At 35.0% G+C, this 17,449-nt stretch overlaps 1 protein-coding gene across 1 annotated transcript; it reads right to left on the reverse strand.

The window, feature by feature from the left end:
• Positions 1 to 11,350: 11,350 nt before the first annotated feature.
• Positions 11,351 to 12,325, reverse strand: LOC142450915 (olfactory receptor 6C2-like). Its single transcript, XM_075552850.1, has one exon. The coding sequence runs from the start codon at positions 12,284 to 12,286 to the stop codon at positions 11,351 to 11,353; it is 936 nt and encodes a 311-aa protein (XP_075408965.1). The 5' UTR covers positions 12,287 to 12,325.
• Between the last annotated feature and the right edge of the window lie 5,124 nt (positions 12,326 to 17,449).

The following is a 17,449-nucleotide window of genomic DNA, read 5'->3' on the forward strand; positions in this document are numbered from 1 at the left end:
TCTAATTTTCTCTCTTTGTGGGGTCTTTGCCTAGTTTGGGTTATCAGTGTTAAATTGGCTTCATAAAATAAGTTTAGAAGGAAAATAAGTTTAGAAGGATTTTTTATGTTCTGGAATAATTTGTGTAGCATTGGTGTCAGATTTTCTCTGGATATTTGGTAGAATTCTGTTGTGAAACCATCTGGTCCTGGGGTTTTCTTGGTTGGAAGTTTCTTAGTGACTGTTCTATTTTTCTTTTGTTGTGGGTCTGTTGAATTTTTCAATATTGGTCTGCATTCATTTGAGTGAGTGATGTTTTCTAGGTATCTCTCCATTTCATCTAGAAGGTTGAATTTGTTGGAAGATAGTTTTCATCGTAGTGTTGTTATTCTTTTTATTTCTCTTGGATCTTATTAATGTCACCATTTCCATTTGTTATTGTGAATATTTGCATCTTTTCTTTTTTTCCCTCTTCATTATGTTTGCCAGTGAGTTTTTCTCTTTTGTTAATCCTTACAAAAGCCAGTTAATTGTCTGATTGATGTTTTCCACTTCTTTGTTGTTTTCCATATAGTTTATTTTTGCTTTGCTCCTTATAATTTCTTTTTTTTATTGAAGGGTTTATTTTTTGTCCTTGTTCCACATCTAGGAGGTGTTGTGTTAGGGTGTTGACTTTAGATTTCTCCTCTTTTTCTATATATGATGATTGCTATAAAATTGGCCCCTGGTTACTGCTTTACTTTGTTCCAGAGGTTTTGATATGTTGTGTTATTATTCTCATTTTTCTCAAAGAAGTTTTTATTTCCATCCTTACAGATCTATTAACCAATCATTTTAGTAGGATGTGGTTCAATATTAATGTGATTATCTTTATGCTTCTGTTCATTTTATTATTGATTTTTATTTTTTAGCCTAGTGGTCTGAGAAGATAAATTGTAGCATCTCATTTTTTAATTTGTGGAAAGGTATGCATTCTGGATTAATATGTGATCTATTCTGGAGAATTTTACTGCATGTTGGAGAAAATGTTATACTGGGTTTTTGTTGGGTAGATGATCTTCTACATGTCTATGAGTTCAATTTTGTTGATTGTGTTAAGCTCTTTTGTAGCTTTATTGAGTTTCTTTCTTGATGTTCTCTCTTTCCTTGAGAATGGCATATTGAAGTCTTCTGTTTTGTTGTCAAGGTATCCATATCCTTTTTTCAATTATATGAACCTTTGTTTGATGTATTTTGAGGGCCTCTAATGGGTTCATATATGTTTATTATAGTTATATCCTCTTGTGCGATCATTTTCTTAAACATTTTGTACTGTCTGCTTCTGTCTCTTATTATGCCTTCCCTGAAGTCTGTTTCCTCAAAGATTAATGTTGCTAATCCATATTTTCTTTTAGTTGCTGCTTGCTTGATATGCTCTTGTCCAGGCTGTTATCTTTAATATGTTCATGTCTGTATTTGTTAGGTGTGCTTCTAGTAAGCAGCATATTGACGGATTTGTTTTTCCTGGTCCATTCTGCTATTCTCTGTTTCTTTACTGGTGCTTTTAGTCCATTAACATTCAGTGAAATTATTGATAAGTATGTACTTGTAGCTGTCATTTTTATTTATATTGGTTCTTGCGAGAGAATGTGTTTGCATATTAGTTTGTATGCTTAGTTTCTTGGTTCTTCCTGTATTATTTCCTTTGGAAATTTCTCTGAGTGTAGTGATTCCGGTATGTGTGTACCATCGTTTCTTTATTCATTCTTCCACTGTTGGACATTTGGACCGCTTGCCTTCTCTTGCGATTGTGAACTGTGCTGCTATAAGCATGGGAGAGCATAAATGCACTCGGTTGTTTCTCTTTGTCTTTAGGGTATCTGCTGAAGAGTGGTATCGCTGTATCATATGGATCTTCAATTTCCAGTTATGTTAAGTATTGTCATATTGTTTTCCTTTGTGGTTATATATATTTTCATGTCAACTAACAGAGTATAGCAGTTCTAATCTCTGCACAGCATTTCCTTATTTGTTGTTTTCTGTTTTTTTGCTTTTTAATTGGGCTAGTATTATGAGTGTAAGGTGGTATCTCATTGTGGTTTAGTTTGTGTCTCTGGGATGGTTAGTGATCATGAGCATTGTTACATGTGTTTATTAGGCATTTTTACTTCATTTTGGGTAAATTGTCTGTTCATGTCTTTTTCCCACATATAAAGTGGGTCATGTGCTATTTTCTTATTGAGCTTTTGTAGAGTTCTGTATAATTTGCTAATTAGACCATTGTCCGATGTGTCCTTTGTAAAATTTTTTGTCACAATTTGTGGGTTCTCATTTTTACTCTACTGATAAAGTTTTTTTGGTGTGCATAAGTGATATAAGTTCAGCACTCCCCAGTCATCTATCTTGTGTGCCTCCTTCATTCTACTTGGTAGTCTATGTGTACCCTTCAATAGGGCCTTTAAGTTTGTTTTATTTATCTCATTGATGATACTGATAGTTCTGAGGTTTGCATTAAATCCTTAATGTATCTTGAATTCAGTTTTGTACATGTGGAAAGGTATGTGCCTTGTTTCATTCTTCTGCATATCAAAGTCTTTATTCAACACCATTTGTTAAAGAGGTTACATTTGTCCCCTTGGAGATGTATGGGTCCTTTGTTGCCTGTAGGCTGATGCATTTATGGCTGGGTTTCTGGTCTGATCCATTGGTCTAGATATCTCTCCTTGTACCAGTACCAGATTGTTTGACTATGTTGGCTACATAGTAGGTTTTTAGTTCAGATAATGCAAGGCTTCCTCCTTTGTTTTTCTTTTCTTTTTTTAAAAATTTTTTTGGTGTTTTTTTTTTGTTTGTTTGTTTTTGTTTTTCTCTTTAAGAAGGTCTTTCTTTTTTCTAGACATTTTGCCTACCCATAGAAATTGGTAATTAGCTTTTCCACTTCTGTCAAAAATATATTTGGGATTTTCATTGTATTTTAGCTGTAGATTGTTTTAGGTAGTTCGTATTTTCACGATAATAAGTCTGCTTATCCATGTACAAAGGACCTTCTTCCATTTATTAGGGCTTTTTTGGTTTCTGTGTTAAAGTTCTATAGTTTTCTCTGTATAGGTCATTTTTGTCTTTAGTTAAATTTATTCCAAAATATTACATATTTTGTGTGGTTATTATAAATGATATTTTTTCCTTAATGCATTTTTGTAGCCTCATCAATATTAAACAAAAATCCAATTGATTTTGATTGTTAATTTTGTATTCATTTACATTGCCTAATTCCTCACTTTTTCCAGTAGACTTTTATGGACTTTTGAATTTTATACATTTAGATGTTAGCATCTGCCAATAAAGAGAACATAATTATTCTTTAACAATTAGTATTCCCTTTATTTCTTTTTGTTTTCTAATGGCTCTAGCTAAGATTTTCAGCGTGATGTTGAATAAGAATGGTCATAGGGGGCATCCTTGTCTGGTTCCTGTTTTCAGTGGAAATGTTTCAAGTTTTTCCCCATAGAGCATGTTGTTGGCAGTTGATTTTTTTTGTATATGGTTTTTATTATGTTAAGGAATTTCCTACTATTACCATTGTATTGAGTGTTTTCATTAAAATATGTGTAAAATATTTTCAAATGCCCTTTTTCCATCCATTGATATAATCATATTTTTTAATCCTTTGCCTTGCATATGTGGTGGATTACATTGATTATTTATTGGATATTGAGCTGCCCCTGCAATTCTGAAATAAATCCCATTGGTCATAGTTGTGTTAGGCCAGGTTCACTAGAGAAACAAATCCAGTGACACTCATATGGGTAAGAAATACTTTTATACCAATAAGTAATTATATATCAGGAAAACATCCTAGCCCAGTCCAATTCAAGCCTATAAATCTAAATCTGATACTAGCTGATAATTACCTCTTGAGTCTCATGCAGCCTCATGTAATGATGCAGATGCAGGAATATCACAGGTTGGCGGGGGCAAAGTCTGGTGGGCCAAGTGGCGAGGGAAGCATCAGGTCTCAGAGTGAAACCACTAGCAGAAAGTTGAAGGTAGAGAGCAGGGAAAGTTCACCTATGAAAACCACCCAAGAATTTTATATACCTTCAAGTTGGCATAAAATTATGAAACTATCACTACCATGATGGTAAATTATTATTTTTGGTATGATGTTGGATTTATTGGCCAGATCTTGCTGAATTTGTGTTCATGAGAAATATAAGGTATAATTTTCTATCTTTATGGAGTCTTTGGTTAGTTTGTGTTATCAGTGTTAAATTGTTTTCATATAATGAGTTTGGAAGGTTATTTTTTATGTTCTGCAATAATTTGTTTAGCATTGGTGTCAGATTTTCTCTGAAAACTTGGTAGAATTTCTCTCACATCTGGTCCTGCGTTTTTCTGGATTGGAAGATTCTTAATGACTGTTCTATGATTTTCTTTTGTTATGGGTCTGTTGAATTTTTCAATATTTGTCTGCATTCATTTGAGTGGGTGATAGGACAATCTCCATTTCATCTAGAAGGTTGAATTTGTTTAAAAACAGTTTTCATTGTTGTGTTGTTATACTTTTTATATCCTCTTGATCTGCTGTAATGTCACCATTTTCATTTCTTATTCTGGATGTTTGCATCTTTTCTTTTTCCCCTCTTCATTATGTTTGCCAGTGAACTTTCTCTTTTGTTAATCCTTTCAAAAACCAGTTGCTTGTCTTGCTGATGTTTTCCACTTTGTTATGTTCTCCATGTTGTTATTTTTGCTTTGCTCCTAACAAATTCTTTCCTTCTTTTATTAAAAGGTTTATATTATTGTCCTAGTCCCATGTCTTGAAAGTCTTGTGTTAGGGTGTTGGTTTTAGATTTCTCCTCTTTTTCATATGATTGCTAAAAAATTGGCCCCTGATTACTGCTTTTACTTTGTTCCAAAGGTTTTGATATGTTGTGTTATTACTCTCATTTGTCTCAAAAAAGTTTTTATTTCCCCCCTTATAGCTTTCTTAATGAATCATTTTAGTAGGATGTGGTTCAATCTCCATGTGCTTATCTTTATGCTTCTGTTCATTTTATTATTGATTTTTATTTTTTAGCATAGTGGTCTGAGTAGATAAATTGTAGGATCTCATTTTTTAAAAAAAGATGTAAAAGCATGCTTTGGGGCCTAGTACATTGTCTACTCTGGAGAATATTACCGCATGTCGGATAATTTTTTTGTTGTTGGGTAGATGGTCTTCTACCTGTCTATGGGGTCAATTTTGTGATTCTGTAAAATGCTTTTATGCCTTTATTGAGTTTCTTTCTTGATGTTCTCTCTTTCCTTGAGAATGGCATATTGAAGATTTCCATTTTTTGTCATGGTATCCATATCCTTTTTGAAATTCTATGAGGATTTGTTTGATGTATTTTGAGGGCCTTTCAATGGATGCATATATGTTTATTATAATTATGTCGTCTTAGGGTATTGTTCCCTTGAACATTTTGTATGGTCTCTTTTTGTCTCTTATTACATTTTGCCATGAAGTCTATTTTCCCAAAGATTAATGTTGCTAACCCATATTTTCTTTTAGTTGCTGCTTGCTTGATATGCTCTTGCCCAGGCTCTGATCTTTAATATGTTCGTGTCTGTATTTGTTAGGTGTGTTTCTTGTAAGCAGCATATTGATGGATTTTTTTTTCCTGTTCCATTCTGCTATTCTCTGTCTCTTTACTGGTGCTTTTAGTCCATTAACATTCAGTGAGATTATTGATAAGTATGTACGTGTAGCTGTGATTTTGGTTTATATTGGTGCATGTTGTGAGAAAATGTGTTTGTATATTAGTTTGTATGCTTACTTCTTAATTCTTCCTGTATCACTTCCTTTGGAAATTTTTCTGAGTGTAGTGATTTTTGTGAGGAATTGTCTTGTATGTTCGTTACAGATTTGGGTGTTGTAGATTTGGGGGCTATAATACTTAATTGAGTAAATTATGTAGTGATGAGTTTCTTTTGTGAATTACTTTTATATTACCTTGTCTTGTAATATATTTATTTCTCCATTATATTTAGGTGATTTTTGTTGGGTATAAGATTCTAGGGTGACAGGAAATGTAGCTCCATTTTCTTCTTGCCTGCATAATTGCTACTGAGAAATCTCAGGTTATTATCATTCCTGACCTTGTGTATGTAATTATTTTTTTCCACTCTGGCTACTCTTAGAATTTTTCCCTTGTCATAGATGTTAGCATGACTTCAAAAAGCTGGGAGTTTTCCTTTGGGGGTCTCTCCTGATGGGAGTTTTATTGGCTTCCTGGAAAAATAATCTGTTTATCCTTAGGTATTGAGGAATATTTTCTTCCAATAGTCCTATAATTATTCTGAGTGTGGACAATTTTGTTTCTTGATCTTCTGGAATCACTATACAACATTGGTTGTTCCCCTTGATTGTGCACCACTTTGTCCTCAAGCTTTTCTCACTCTGTTTTGTTTCCATTCCCCCACCCAGCACCCCAGATTGGCATCTATAGATTTACCTTCAAGGTCACTAATTTGGGGTTCTATTTGTTTCTCTATTCTTTTATAATATTGTATAATTCTGCTATTGTAGTGTTTGACTCTTTCTTTTTACTGTTTGGGGTTTTTCTTGTACAGCATGTAGTGAGGTTTTCAGCTATTCCCTTTTTTCGCTTTCCCCTCAGACTCTCTTTATCTGTTGTAGGAGTGCAGTCATCATTATTTTAAATTATTTTCCTGGAAATTCCATAAACCATTTGACGTCAGGCATTTCACTTAAGTCTGGTTGGTTGTCAATTATTTTGTCTGTTTCGTGTGTGTGTGTGTGTGTGTGTGTGTGTGTGTGTGTGTACTGATATCTTCAGGTATGGGGGTTAGTTTTGCTGAGTAAGGCTGGAGATCCCTCAGCTTGTGGAGAGAGTTAGCATATTCACTGTTTATTTTATTCCATGCTGCTCTGTAAAGTTATCCAGCCACAGTTCTGTATGCTGTGTAGTCTCTACAATCAGGGAGGGACTTTTTTTAATGGATGAGAACTGAGCTCTCTTGGCTTGAACTGAAAGGCATATCTATTGGTGTGTATATCTCCCATAGGCTGATCATGCAGATCTACAACCCTGAAATTCAGCAAATCGGCTACCCTAGCTAGCTTCAGGACCTGGTAAAATCATTCACGAGAGTTAGGATGCTGTTTCCTTCAGCTCGTGCCAAGGGGAAATGATAAAGTGGAATCTATCAGCAGTCATTGCTCCTTTTTAATTTTATTTTTAATCGTTTTATTTGGGGCTCATACAACTCTTATCACAATCCATACATAAATCAATTGTTTAAAGCACATTTGTATATTCATTGCCCTCATCATTCTCAAAACATTTGCTCTCCACTTAAGGCCCTGGCATCTACTCCTCATTTTTTACCCTCCCTTCCCAATTGCCTCCTCCCATCATGGACACTTGATAATTTATAAATTTTTATTTTTTTTATAGAATTGGTATTATGATAGTTGGGGGGAGGGGGAGGGGGCGGCCGAGTAAGCATTTAGGAACTAGACAAAAGTAGCATTTTTCATCGTTGCTACTTCTCACCCTCACTGGCTCATCTCCTCCATGAGACTTTTCTGTAAAGGGCTATCCAGTGACCTACAAATGGGCTTTGAGTCTCCACTCCACACTCCCCCCGTCCCCATTCACTATGGTAAATTTTTTTTGTTCTTATGATGCCTGATAACTGATCACTTCAGCACCTCATGATCACGCAGGCTGGTGTGCTTCTTCCATGTGGGCTTTGTTGCTTCTGAGGTAGACGGTCATTTGTTTACCTTGAAGCCTTTAAAACCCCAGACACTATATCTTTTGATAGCTGCACACCATCAGGTTTCCTCACCACATTTGCTTATTCACCCAGTTTGTCATCAGCAGTTTTGTTGGCCAGGTGAGCAACATAGATTGCCAATTTAATAGTAAAAAGTATGCTTGCATTGAGGGAGTGCTTGAGTGGAGGCCCAATGTCCTTCTACTTTAATACTGAACTTATAAATATATGCACATAAATCTATTTCCACATCATCATATAGCAATATATTTGCATATGTACATGTCTTTATCTAGACCCCTATAAATGCCCTTTGCCTCCCAGCTCTTTCCTCTATTTCCCTTGACTTTCCTCCTGTCCCACTATCATGCTCAGTCCCCACCAGGGCTTCAGCAATTCCTCTTGGTTACATTGCCCTTGATCATGCCCTACCAGGTCTCCCTCTACCTGCTCACCACCGATTTAGGTCACTTGTTGCTCCCTTGTCCCTTGGTTCTTTAACACCACTACCTTACCCCCCACCTGCCCCTCTCCCATGGCCCCCCAGAACTGTTGGCCCCGTTGTTTTCTCCCCCAGATTGTTCATCCAGCCTATTTTATTTAGACAGACCTGCGGAGATAATAATATGCATAAAAACAAGACAGAGCAAAAGCAAGCAACAATATCTAACAAAACAACAACAACAAACCGATGACATAAAACCAAAACAAGACACAAGAAAGAAAAGCTTGTAGCTAGTTCCAAGATTGTTGGCTTTTAGGAGTGTTTTCCAATTCCAGTCTGTTGGGGAATCATGCCCTGGCCCCAAGGTCCACCTTCATCATTCATTGGTGACCTCACTGCTCCATTCCCTTGCTGTTCTGTTGCACCCCCTTAATATTTTGCCTCGGTGTGGCGGGATCAGATCGGATGCAATTCCCACACTGTGTCTCAGGTGTTGTCCCTTGTAGGACTATGGGTCAGTGAGGGACATCATGTCTCATAGTGAGGCCGGCCATGTGGTCCTCTCTGTCGACTGGCTGCTCTAATCGGGAACATCATCCTCAAGGCCTGGTGGGCCAGGATGTGCTCCACTCTCTCCTCTTCCCCTTCATCACCTTCAGTGTGCTCTGATCAGATATGTCCCTCTCCTGGAGCTACAGATTCAATGCTGTCCTTTGAAATTAATTTTTCTGGGGGGAGGGGCAGGTGTCCACTTCTTAGTTGGGATTGGGACCAGCCCCCCTAGTCTTCTCCACTGGTTCCCTTCTCCACACCAGCATGTTGCCTTCACTTCTTGGAGCACTAGGTTGAAATCTGGACCTTCTTTCCCTGTGGAGATATAAACAATACCCTCTCCTTGGATGGGTTAGTGCCCTGTACATCCGCTACCCATTCCTTTATTAATTTATTATTTTTCCTTTCCCCGCCTCTTTGTTAGTTTTCTACCATGCGTATCCCTGTATTTGGCCTGGTCCCTGCCATATTACTTGGTCCTCACCCAAGGAATGTTTGTATACAGTAGCTTTTTCCCGATGCCCCTTTTGCATTTTTTTAAAAAGCTTACCTCAGTTGACTCACATTGTACTTGTCCTTTTTTGCTTGACTTACTTTGCTTAGCATGATTTTCTCCAGTTCTTCCCATGCAGCGTGGTATATACATATAATGTTGTACTGCGCATAGTGAACAAACAGTGGTGGACATATGTAGCAAATTGCTGCTCTTTTATTTTAATAAGCATGTGTCTATAGGTGTTTATGTTGCTAATTGTACTGTCAGGAAGTACAGTATATTCTTCTCTGTGGACTCCCAGTGCTGGTCTCTGCTGAATCCATCCAATGGGTATTATTTGTTTGCTATCTTGTCCTTCCTCCTCTACTCTGTTATATCTCTAATTTTTAATATGTGTTCTCTGCCTTTTATTCTTTGATTTATTGAAACAGTTTCATATTGAAATTCCTGACTTTTATGAATATGTGAACAGATTCTCAGGAGAAGATAATATGTGCCTTATTTAATCAGTTTTAAGACACCATCAATTGGAAGGCATACTATTAATTGGTATAACACTAATTAAAATATAATATTGCCAGTTTAGTTATGAATGGTGCCAAATGGTATTCTATAGTGACATAACTTCTTTAAAAATTAAGGCACTATAAAATGAAATAAAGTACTGGAGGCAAGGGCATTTACAGAGGTCTAATTACAATTATGTATATATGTAAATACATTTATATGCAATGATGTGGGAATAGAAATGAAATAAAAATAAATTATCAAGCCTTCATGAGGCAGGGAGATTGGGGGGTGAGGGAAGAAAAATGAGGAACTGATAACGAGGCTCAAGTAGACAGAAACTGTTGCGAAAATGATGGCAACAAATGTAAAATTGTGCTTCATATGATGGATGGATGTAAGGATTGCAAAAAGAGCTATACAAGCCCTCAATAAAATGATTTTTTAAATAAATAAAGAAAAAAACATTATGCTGTATTTCTGCATACAACATGCACTATGTGCATAAGAAAAAGGTGCCCACATTTTTACTACATTGTGGATAGTAATCAGTTAATTAGAAGTTAATATTTAATGTAAAATTAATTATATTTATATTGTCTTACAGTTTCATACCTTCTAATTTGAACTTGCATGACATTGTTTGTATTATAATATTTTAATTTGTGCTATATGTATTGAATACACTTAATAATGTTTTCCCTTTGAAGAAAAGAAGCAGATAATTTTTTTTCAGGAAAAAAGTGAATATTTGTTTAGAGGGCCAGATATAATACAAATTTTAATTTAGAGTGCAATAACTTGATAGTTTTGGCTTTATGCTATTGTGTCTTTCCAAGGGTTGTTACCACATTGATTTTGAGCTTCTAATCCTAAATTCCTGGAGACATATTGCAACACATTCATGCCGTCTCTTATATTCCAGTCTACCATTCCAGAGTATCTGTCAGTTAATTTACAGATTATTGTTATGTTTTTAATTGCATCTTTATTTATGACACCTTTATAGCTTTCTAGATTCCAAAATATATTTTATTAAGCTTCAACCAGCATTGCATTGTTTATAAGTTTAACACTTCAGATTATCCTAATCCTTCATTTTCTCAATATTTAAATTGTTTTTATTATCTTTCTATTTTTTTCATATTGTAAAGTATGCTATTATCCATTCTTTTTAAAGCCTGTACATAAGGTTACTCTTATTACATGGGTTTAGATACCATATGAGATATGTGAGTGAAAAAATAGAAGAAAAGTATTGCATCCTATAGCAGTAATGATTTTATTATATCTAATTTTTGTAATATGAAGTTAATACCATTTTTTAAATGTGTTCATGACATCTATTTACATATTCTCATAGTGAGATGCAAATAATTTTCAGACATTGTTTTGTAAAATAAAGATAAGAGAAAAGCTGGACCACAGTCATGGAAGCCATTTTAAGGAAAATTTTAGAAAATTAATATTGCCAAAATATTAATTGTTAAAATAAATTAGGTTATACTGCCAAAATATTCATTGTTAAAAATAAATTAGGTTATAAATTTTAAGGAGGAATTATATGGAACAATTTATCTGTCCTTCTGAAATTAAAAAAATTACTTGCTTGAGATAAATACAAGTCGTTTAAGTGAAACTTTGAAAGCATTCTTAACTTGATTGTTTCTCAAGGCATAAATGAATGGATTCAAAGTCGGAGAAACAGAAGAAATGAGCAATGAAACCACTTTGTTAACGGTCACTTCTTCCTTTGCTGCAGGATTCATATAGATGAAAATGCAGGTGCCGTAGGTGATTGATACTACAATCATGTGGGAAGAACAGGTGGAAAAGGCCTTTTTCCTCTGCTGGACAGAAGGGAATTTAAATATTGTCTTGATGATACTGCCGTATGACAGAACGACACAAGTGAGAGTCAGATTTAGGGTCAGCACAGCACAGATGTTAACTGTCTGCTCCAAAGTCCATGTTTCTGAGCATGCGATTTTCACAAGGGGAAATGCATCACAGGCAAAATGGTCAAGGATATTAGAGTCACAGAACTCCAATTTTAAAACCAGGATGAGGGGTGGAATTATTACAGATAAACCAGACACCCAACAACAGAAAATGAGAACCCAACAGGCTCTGCTATTCATGATGGTGACGTAATGTAAAGGCTTGCAGATGGCCACGTAGCGGTCATAGGACATGGCAGCCAGCAGGAAAAACTCTGTGACTGCACAGAGGTCAGTAAAAACCACTTCGATGATACAGGCATTATAGGTAATGACCTTGTCCCCCGTTGCTATGTCATACAAGTATCTGGGAATACAAGCAGAGGTGAAGGAGATTTCCAAAAAGGAAAAGTTTTTTAAGAAAAAGTACATAGGTGTTTTCAGGTGAGAATCCACAAAGGTGAGTGCGATGATGGTCAGGTTCCCGGTTACACTCAGCATGTAGGTGAGAAGGAGAAAGATGAAAATCAGGACCTGCAGCTGAGGGTCATCTGTCAGTCCCTGCAGAATGAATGCTGTTACTGTGCCATTTTTCATCACTGTCTTTTGACTTCTGCCCAATCTGTATGTGGTATTCAGAGAAAAATTCTTAAATATTCAGAAAAGTTACAATATAGACTGTTATGCTATTTGTTGTAAAGGCTTCCACATAGCTATAGCAGGTCACTGAAAGGTTATATTTTTATGAGTATTTATAAGATCATTCAACTCTCAATAATTCACCACTATTGAAAAACTAGATCACCAAATTTTACTATTGCTATCATTTTTCTTGATATTTGAGTCTTTAAATATTTAAATTTAAACAATGATGATACATTGTAAAGTACTAGCATAGCCTAGGAACAATCAAAGCTACCTTTGCATTTGTGGTATTGTCTTTGAAGATGTACAGCCACAATGCTGATGGTAATTTGTTTCATGAACTTGGGACATATTATGAGAAAAGGGAAATGCCTGAAGAAGCACATTGTACTTCGGAGAGGCTCAAGGAAAGAATGGAAGATTCTGAAGATAATTAAATTATATGATTTGAAATTCATGTTATGTTATCAACCAAAAAACAATATTACACAACGGATAACTTGAGTTTACTACACAAACTCTGAAGCAAAGCTTGAAGTCATTCTTCCGGGAAAAAATTTCATTTACTTATTGTATGCAGGTCAATGTATTTATTTTTATGAATAAAAATAACCCCTGTTGCTCCACCAAATACAATCTAGTTTTTTTCCTGCTTATGTGCATATTATATACATTACATTTATTATTGGAAAAATGATGATTGCCTTAGCTTCTCTGATCTTCCATTCAAACAGATTATTTCTATTTCTGTTTTTTCTGCTTTTGTCCACTAATAGATAATTAATCCATAAGTTAAGCACAAATTGATTTCAATATTTTTATAAACTGCTCTACAAATGTCTCTCACACTTCATCAATTAATTTATATAGCACAAGGGATTTAAAAGTTTCCATTGTACAGTTAATACCTCAAGGCTTGAGTTTTTCACATATCATTGATGAGAAAATGTTCCCCTTGTGCACTAAATTTATTTGTTTTACAAGCAGTTTCATTTCATCAGGTAATGCCTTGTGTCCTTAATAAGAAAAAGGCAGAATTAACTATTAATATAGTCCCTATTCACAGTGTTACTGACATAAGGAAGAAGTTCATAATTTATTTGAAAGTTTAAATAGTCAAATTAATATGAGCCTGATGAAATCAAAGGTTATGGATTTAGCTGCTATCCACAAGGTCAGTGATTTTAAATGCTAAGCTATTCAGATCATAATACAATTATAGTCTAAGAAACGCCTAGCTCCCATTCTACTCTCATTTATATGGTCAGTGTACATGAGGTTTTTTTAAAAAGAAAAGTTATCATGCAGGTTTACCCTGATTTCTGTAATTTTTCAATCAATGTAGAAAGTGAACACAGAGACCTGTGCTAAGTTCTTTCCATCTCATTCATGATAATATTCATTTGGAGGGTCAGGGGTACCAGGCAATGCTTGGATACTTTTGTGCATACAAAGATATTTCACTGTTGTTAATTGGGTTGAATGTATAGCTAGAGTTTCCATTGATATAGCTTATATTAAATCGGGTTCAAATTGTACATACTATTCATAAAGCCTCCCAAGCCATGGTACTTATCAATATAAGAAAACTTCATTCTTAAAAGTGCTATTTCATTTCTAAGGTACATAATAAAATATAAACTATCATGCACTACCATTCCATTATCCAGAGAAAAATATAGCCTAGATCCTACAAGTGGATTTGCAATCAAAGAGACAAACTTTGTCATACTTACTTGTCTGTTAGTAAAGAATAATTTTTTTAAGCATAGCAATATTAACACTGCAATGGTGAAAGTAATAGTGTTAGAGTTCCATGTCTTTACAATCATTAGCAGGGACAGTAATGATTAATTCTCCCAGCAATTTTCAACCACAACAAAGTGGGCAGACTGTCACAAAGGTTTAGTACAATTATGAGCCCACAAGGAGATTCTTCTAGCTCCGTCATAGAGTAAAAAATAAATTACTCTAAGGAATGGGGAATGCCAAGCACTTTATCTACTGTTGAAAGAAACAATAATCTAAAGAAAATATGAGAGCAAGAAATACTTTACAATGTCAAGCAAAGCCCTTTGTAAAACAAAAGTAGCTGAACTTGCCTCAAAGTGATAATATATAAAGCATCCCTGGTGAGTCCATTCAAGGGACATGACTGCACTTTCTGAGTAATAAAATTTGGCACAGCACAAGTAAAATAGGCTTCAGGGTAACTGTGTCCTTGGAGACAGAAGGATAATATGGTAGTATCACACACATGGGAATGTAGTGTATTATTTAAATTACACAGTTAATTTAGAATTTATATATATATATATACTAAAGAACTTGAAGATTTTACATTCTTTATAATGTCATTATATTGTTAATTATATTATAATATAGAATCATTTATTATCATTGGAAATTTTACTCAGATATCCAAAAGATTTATATAGTCATATAAGACACTTTTTACATTTTGAACCGTACATTTCTAACTTTTTATTTCTTTAAATATACTATTATTGCCATTACTCATAAATACATATTTTTTCAACCACATCTTTTTACTGGATACAAATATGCTTTTGTATATTTAAATATATCTTAATTTATTATATAATATACATTAATTTTATTGTTAATTTCAAACTATTAGTAAACCTTTTCATTTGGTAATTTACCCTACATTAAATCAATACTTGAATTATATATTTAATGTTCTTTATTAACCATTCTATCAAAACCTTCCATGTACTAAATTTCTAGAAAAAAGTTATTTCATACTTACAAATGTTAGTTAATGTCAAAAAAGGACAGATAAAATTAGTTTAGATCAGACATTTGCTAATTAAATTATTAGATGCATTATTTTCGTTTCATCCCTATTTGCGTTTTATTCAGTTAAATATGTATTTTAACATGATAAGTCATTTTAAATATTATAGATTATTTTTAGATAGATTTAATGGCTTCATAAATCAAATCTGTCAACTTTTTCCATTTTTTTTAGTAGTTGACAGAAATGTAAGCCTTTTGATTTAGTCTGTGAAGTCTTTTTAAACTTGGCTGTTCCTCAGGGTTTAAATGAATGGATTCAAAGTAGGAGAAATAGAAGAAATGAAGAGCTAAACAACTTTTCTAACAATCACCTCTTTCTTTGCTATGAAAATAGACATAACCTGGGCAATAGAAATTTCAGCGATGAGGGAAGAACAGGTTGAAAGGCCTTTTTCCTTTGCTATCAGAAGGGAATATAAATTCTGTCTTGACGGTACTACGTTTGACAGAAATGCAATAGTAAAAGTTATGCTTAGCGTCAGCAGAGAACAAATGTTAACTGTCCTATGAACCATGTCTGAGCATATGGTTTTCACAAGGGGAAATTAGCCCACAGGAAAAATAAGCAAGCACATTACAGTCACCTAATTTTATATTAAATCTAGGCTAACAAGTGATAATTACATTCTTAAATCTAGGCTAACATGTGGGCTTATTACAGATAAATCAGCTACCCAATAACAGAAAATGAGAATCCTACAGACTCGGCTGCATATGACGAATAAGCGATGCAAGGGTTTGCAGATGACCACATAGGATGGTAGGAAATGGCAGCCAAGAGGAAAATCTCTGTTATTTCACGGAAATTGGTAAAACACACTTGGATCATATAGGTATTATAGGTAATAACCTTGTCACCAATTACTCTGCTACACAAGTATATAGGCATACAAGCAGAGGTGAATGATATTGCTTGAAAGGACAAGTTTTTTTTAAAAAGTACATAGATACTTTCAGTTGAAAATCCACAAAAGTTCTTTTAAGAAAACGGACATAGGTGTTTTCAGGTGAAAATCCACTAAGGTAAGTGTGATGGTGGTCAGGTTCCCACTTACTCTCAGCATGTAGGTGAGGAAGGGAAAAATGAAAATCAGAACCTGCAGCTCAGGTCCATCTATCAGTCCCAGCAGAATGCATGTTGTAATCATATTGTCTCTTATCACTGATTTCTGGTTTCTGTCCAATCTTTATATGGCATTCAGTGAAAGTTTCTTATAAAATGTTTTAAAATTCAATGTCTTTCAGTTTATAATCTGTATTCCAATTTTGTATGTGTCACTTCTATTTCTGTACGGTTTTCAGCATATGACTACTGCTAAGGTTAATTTTATAGATAACAAATATATCATTTGAAGCACAATAATTCTTCCCTTTTCACAAACAAAATCCTAAATTTTTGCCATTGCATTTATGGTAGGTGCTTTAAAAATCATTTTATTAGGAGCTCATACAACACTTATCACAATCCATACATACATCAGTTGTGTAATGCACATTTGTACTTTCGTTGCCCTCATCATTCTCAAAACATTTTCTCTTCACCCAAGACCCTGGTATCAGGTCTTAATTTTTCCCGTCCCTCCCCACTCTCCCCTCCCTGATGAACAGTTGATATTTTATAACGTATTATGTTGTTATATCTTGCTCTGTCCCACATCTCCATTCACCCACTTTTCTGTTGCCTGTCCCCCAGGGAGGAGGTCACATGTAGATCCTTGAAATCAGTTCCCCCTTTCCAACCCACCCTCCCTATGCCCTTCCAGTATTGCCGCTCATACCACTGATCCTGTGGGGATCATTCACCCTGAATTCCCTGTTTCCAGTTCCCATCTGTACCAATGTACATCCTCTGATCTAGCCAGACTTCCATGTTAGGATTCGGATCATGACAGTTGGGGTGGGGTGCGGAGGGTAGGAAGCATTTAGGAACAAGAGGAAAGTTGTATTTTTCATTGTTGCTACTTCGTACCCTGACTGGCTCATCTCCCCAAGACCCTACACATGAGCTTTGAGTCTCCACTTTGCATGCCCCCCCTTATTCACAATGGTAGAATTTTTTGTTCTGATGAATCCTGATACCTGATCCCTTTGACACCTCATGATAGCACAGGCTGGTGTGCTTTTTCCATGTGGGCTTTGTTGCTTCTGAGCAAGATGGCCGCTTGTTTACCTTCAAGACTTTAAGACCCCAGATGCTATATCTTTTGAGAGCCGGACACCATTATCTTACTTCACAACATTTGCTTATACACCCATTTTTCTTTAGTGGTCGTATCAGGGAGGAGCGCACAC

The sequence above is a fragment of the Tenrec ecaudatus genome, chromosome 6 (assembly GCF_050624435.1).
Source record: "Tenrec ecaudatus isolate mTenEca1 chromosome 6, mTenEca1.hap1, whole genome shotgun sequence".
In the NCBI taxonomy this organism is placed as follows: Eukaryota; Metazoa; Chordata; class Mammalia; order Afrosoricida; family Tenrecidae; genus Tenrec; species Tenrec ecaudatus.

Bases quoted from the DNA above. Each gene is read 5' to 3' on its own strand.
- LOC142450915 (XM_075552850.1), bottom strand. From the start codon at position 12,286: ATGAAAAATGGCACAGTAACAGCATTCATTCTGCAGGGACTGACAGAT.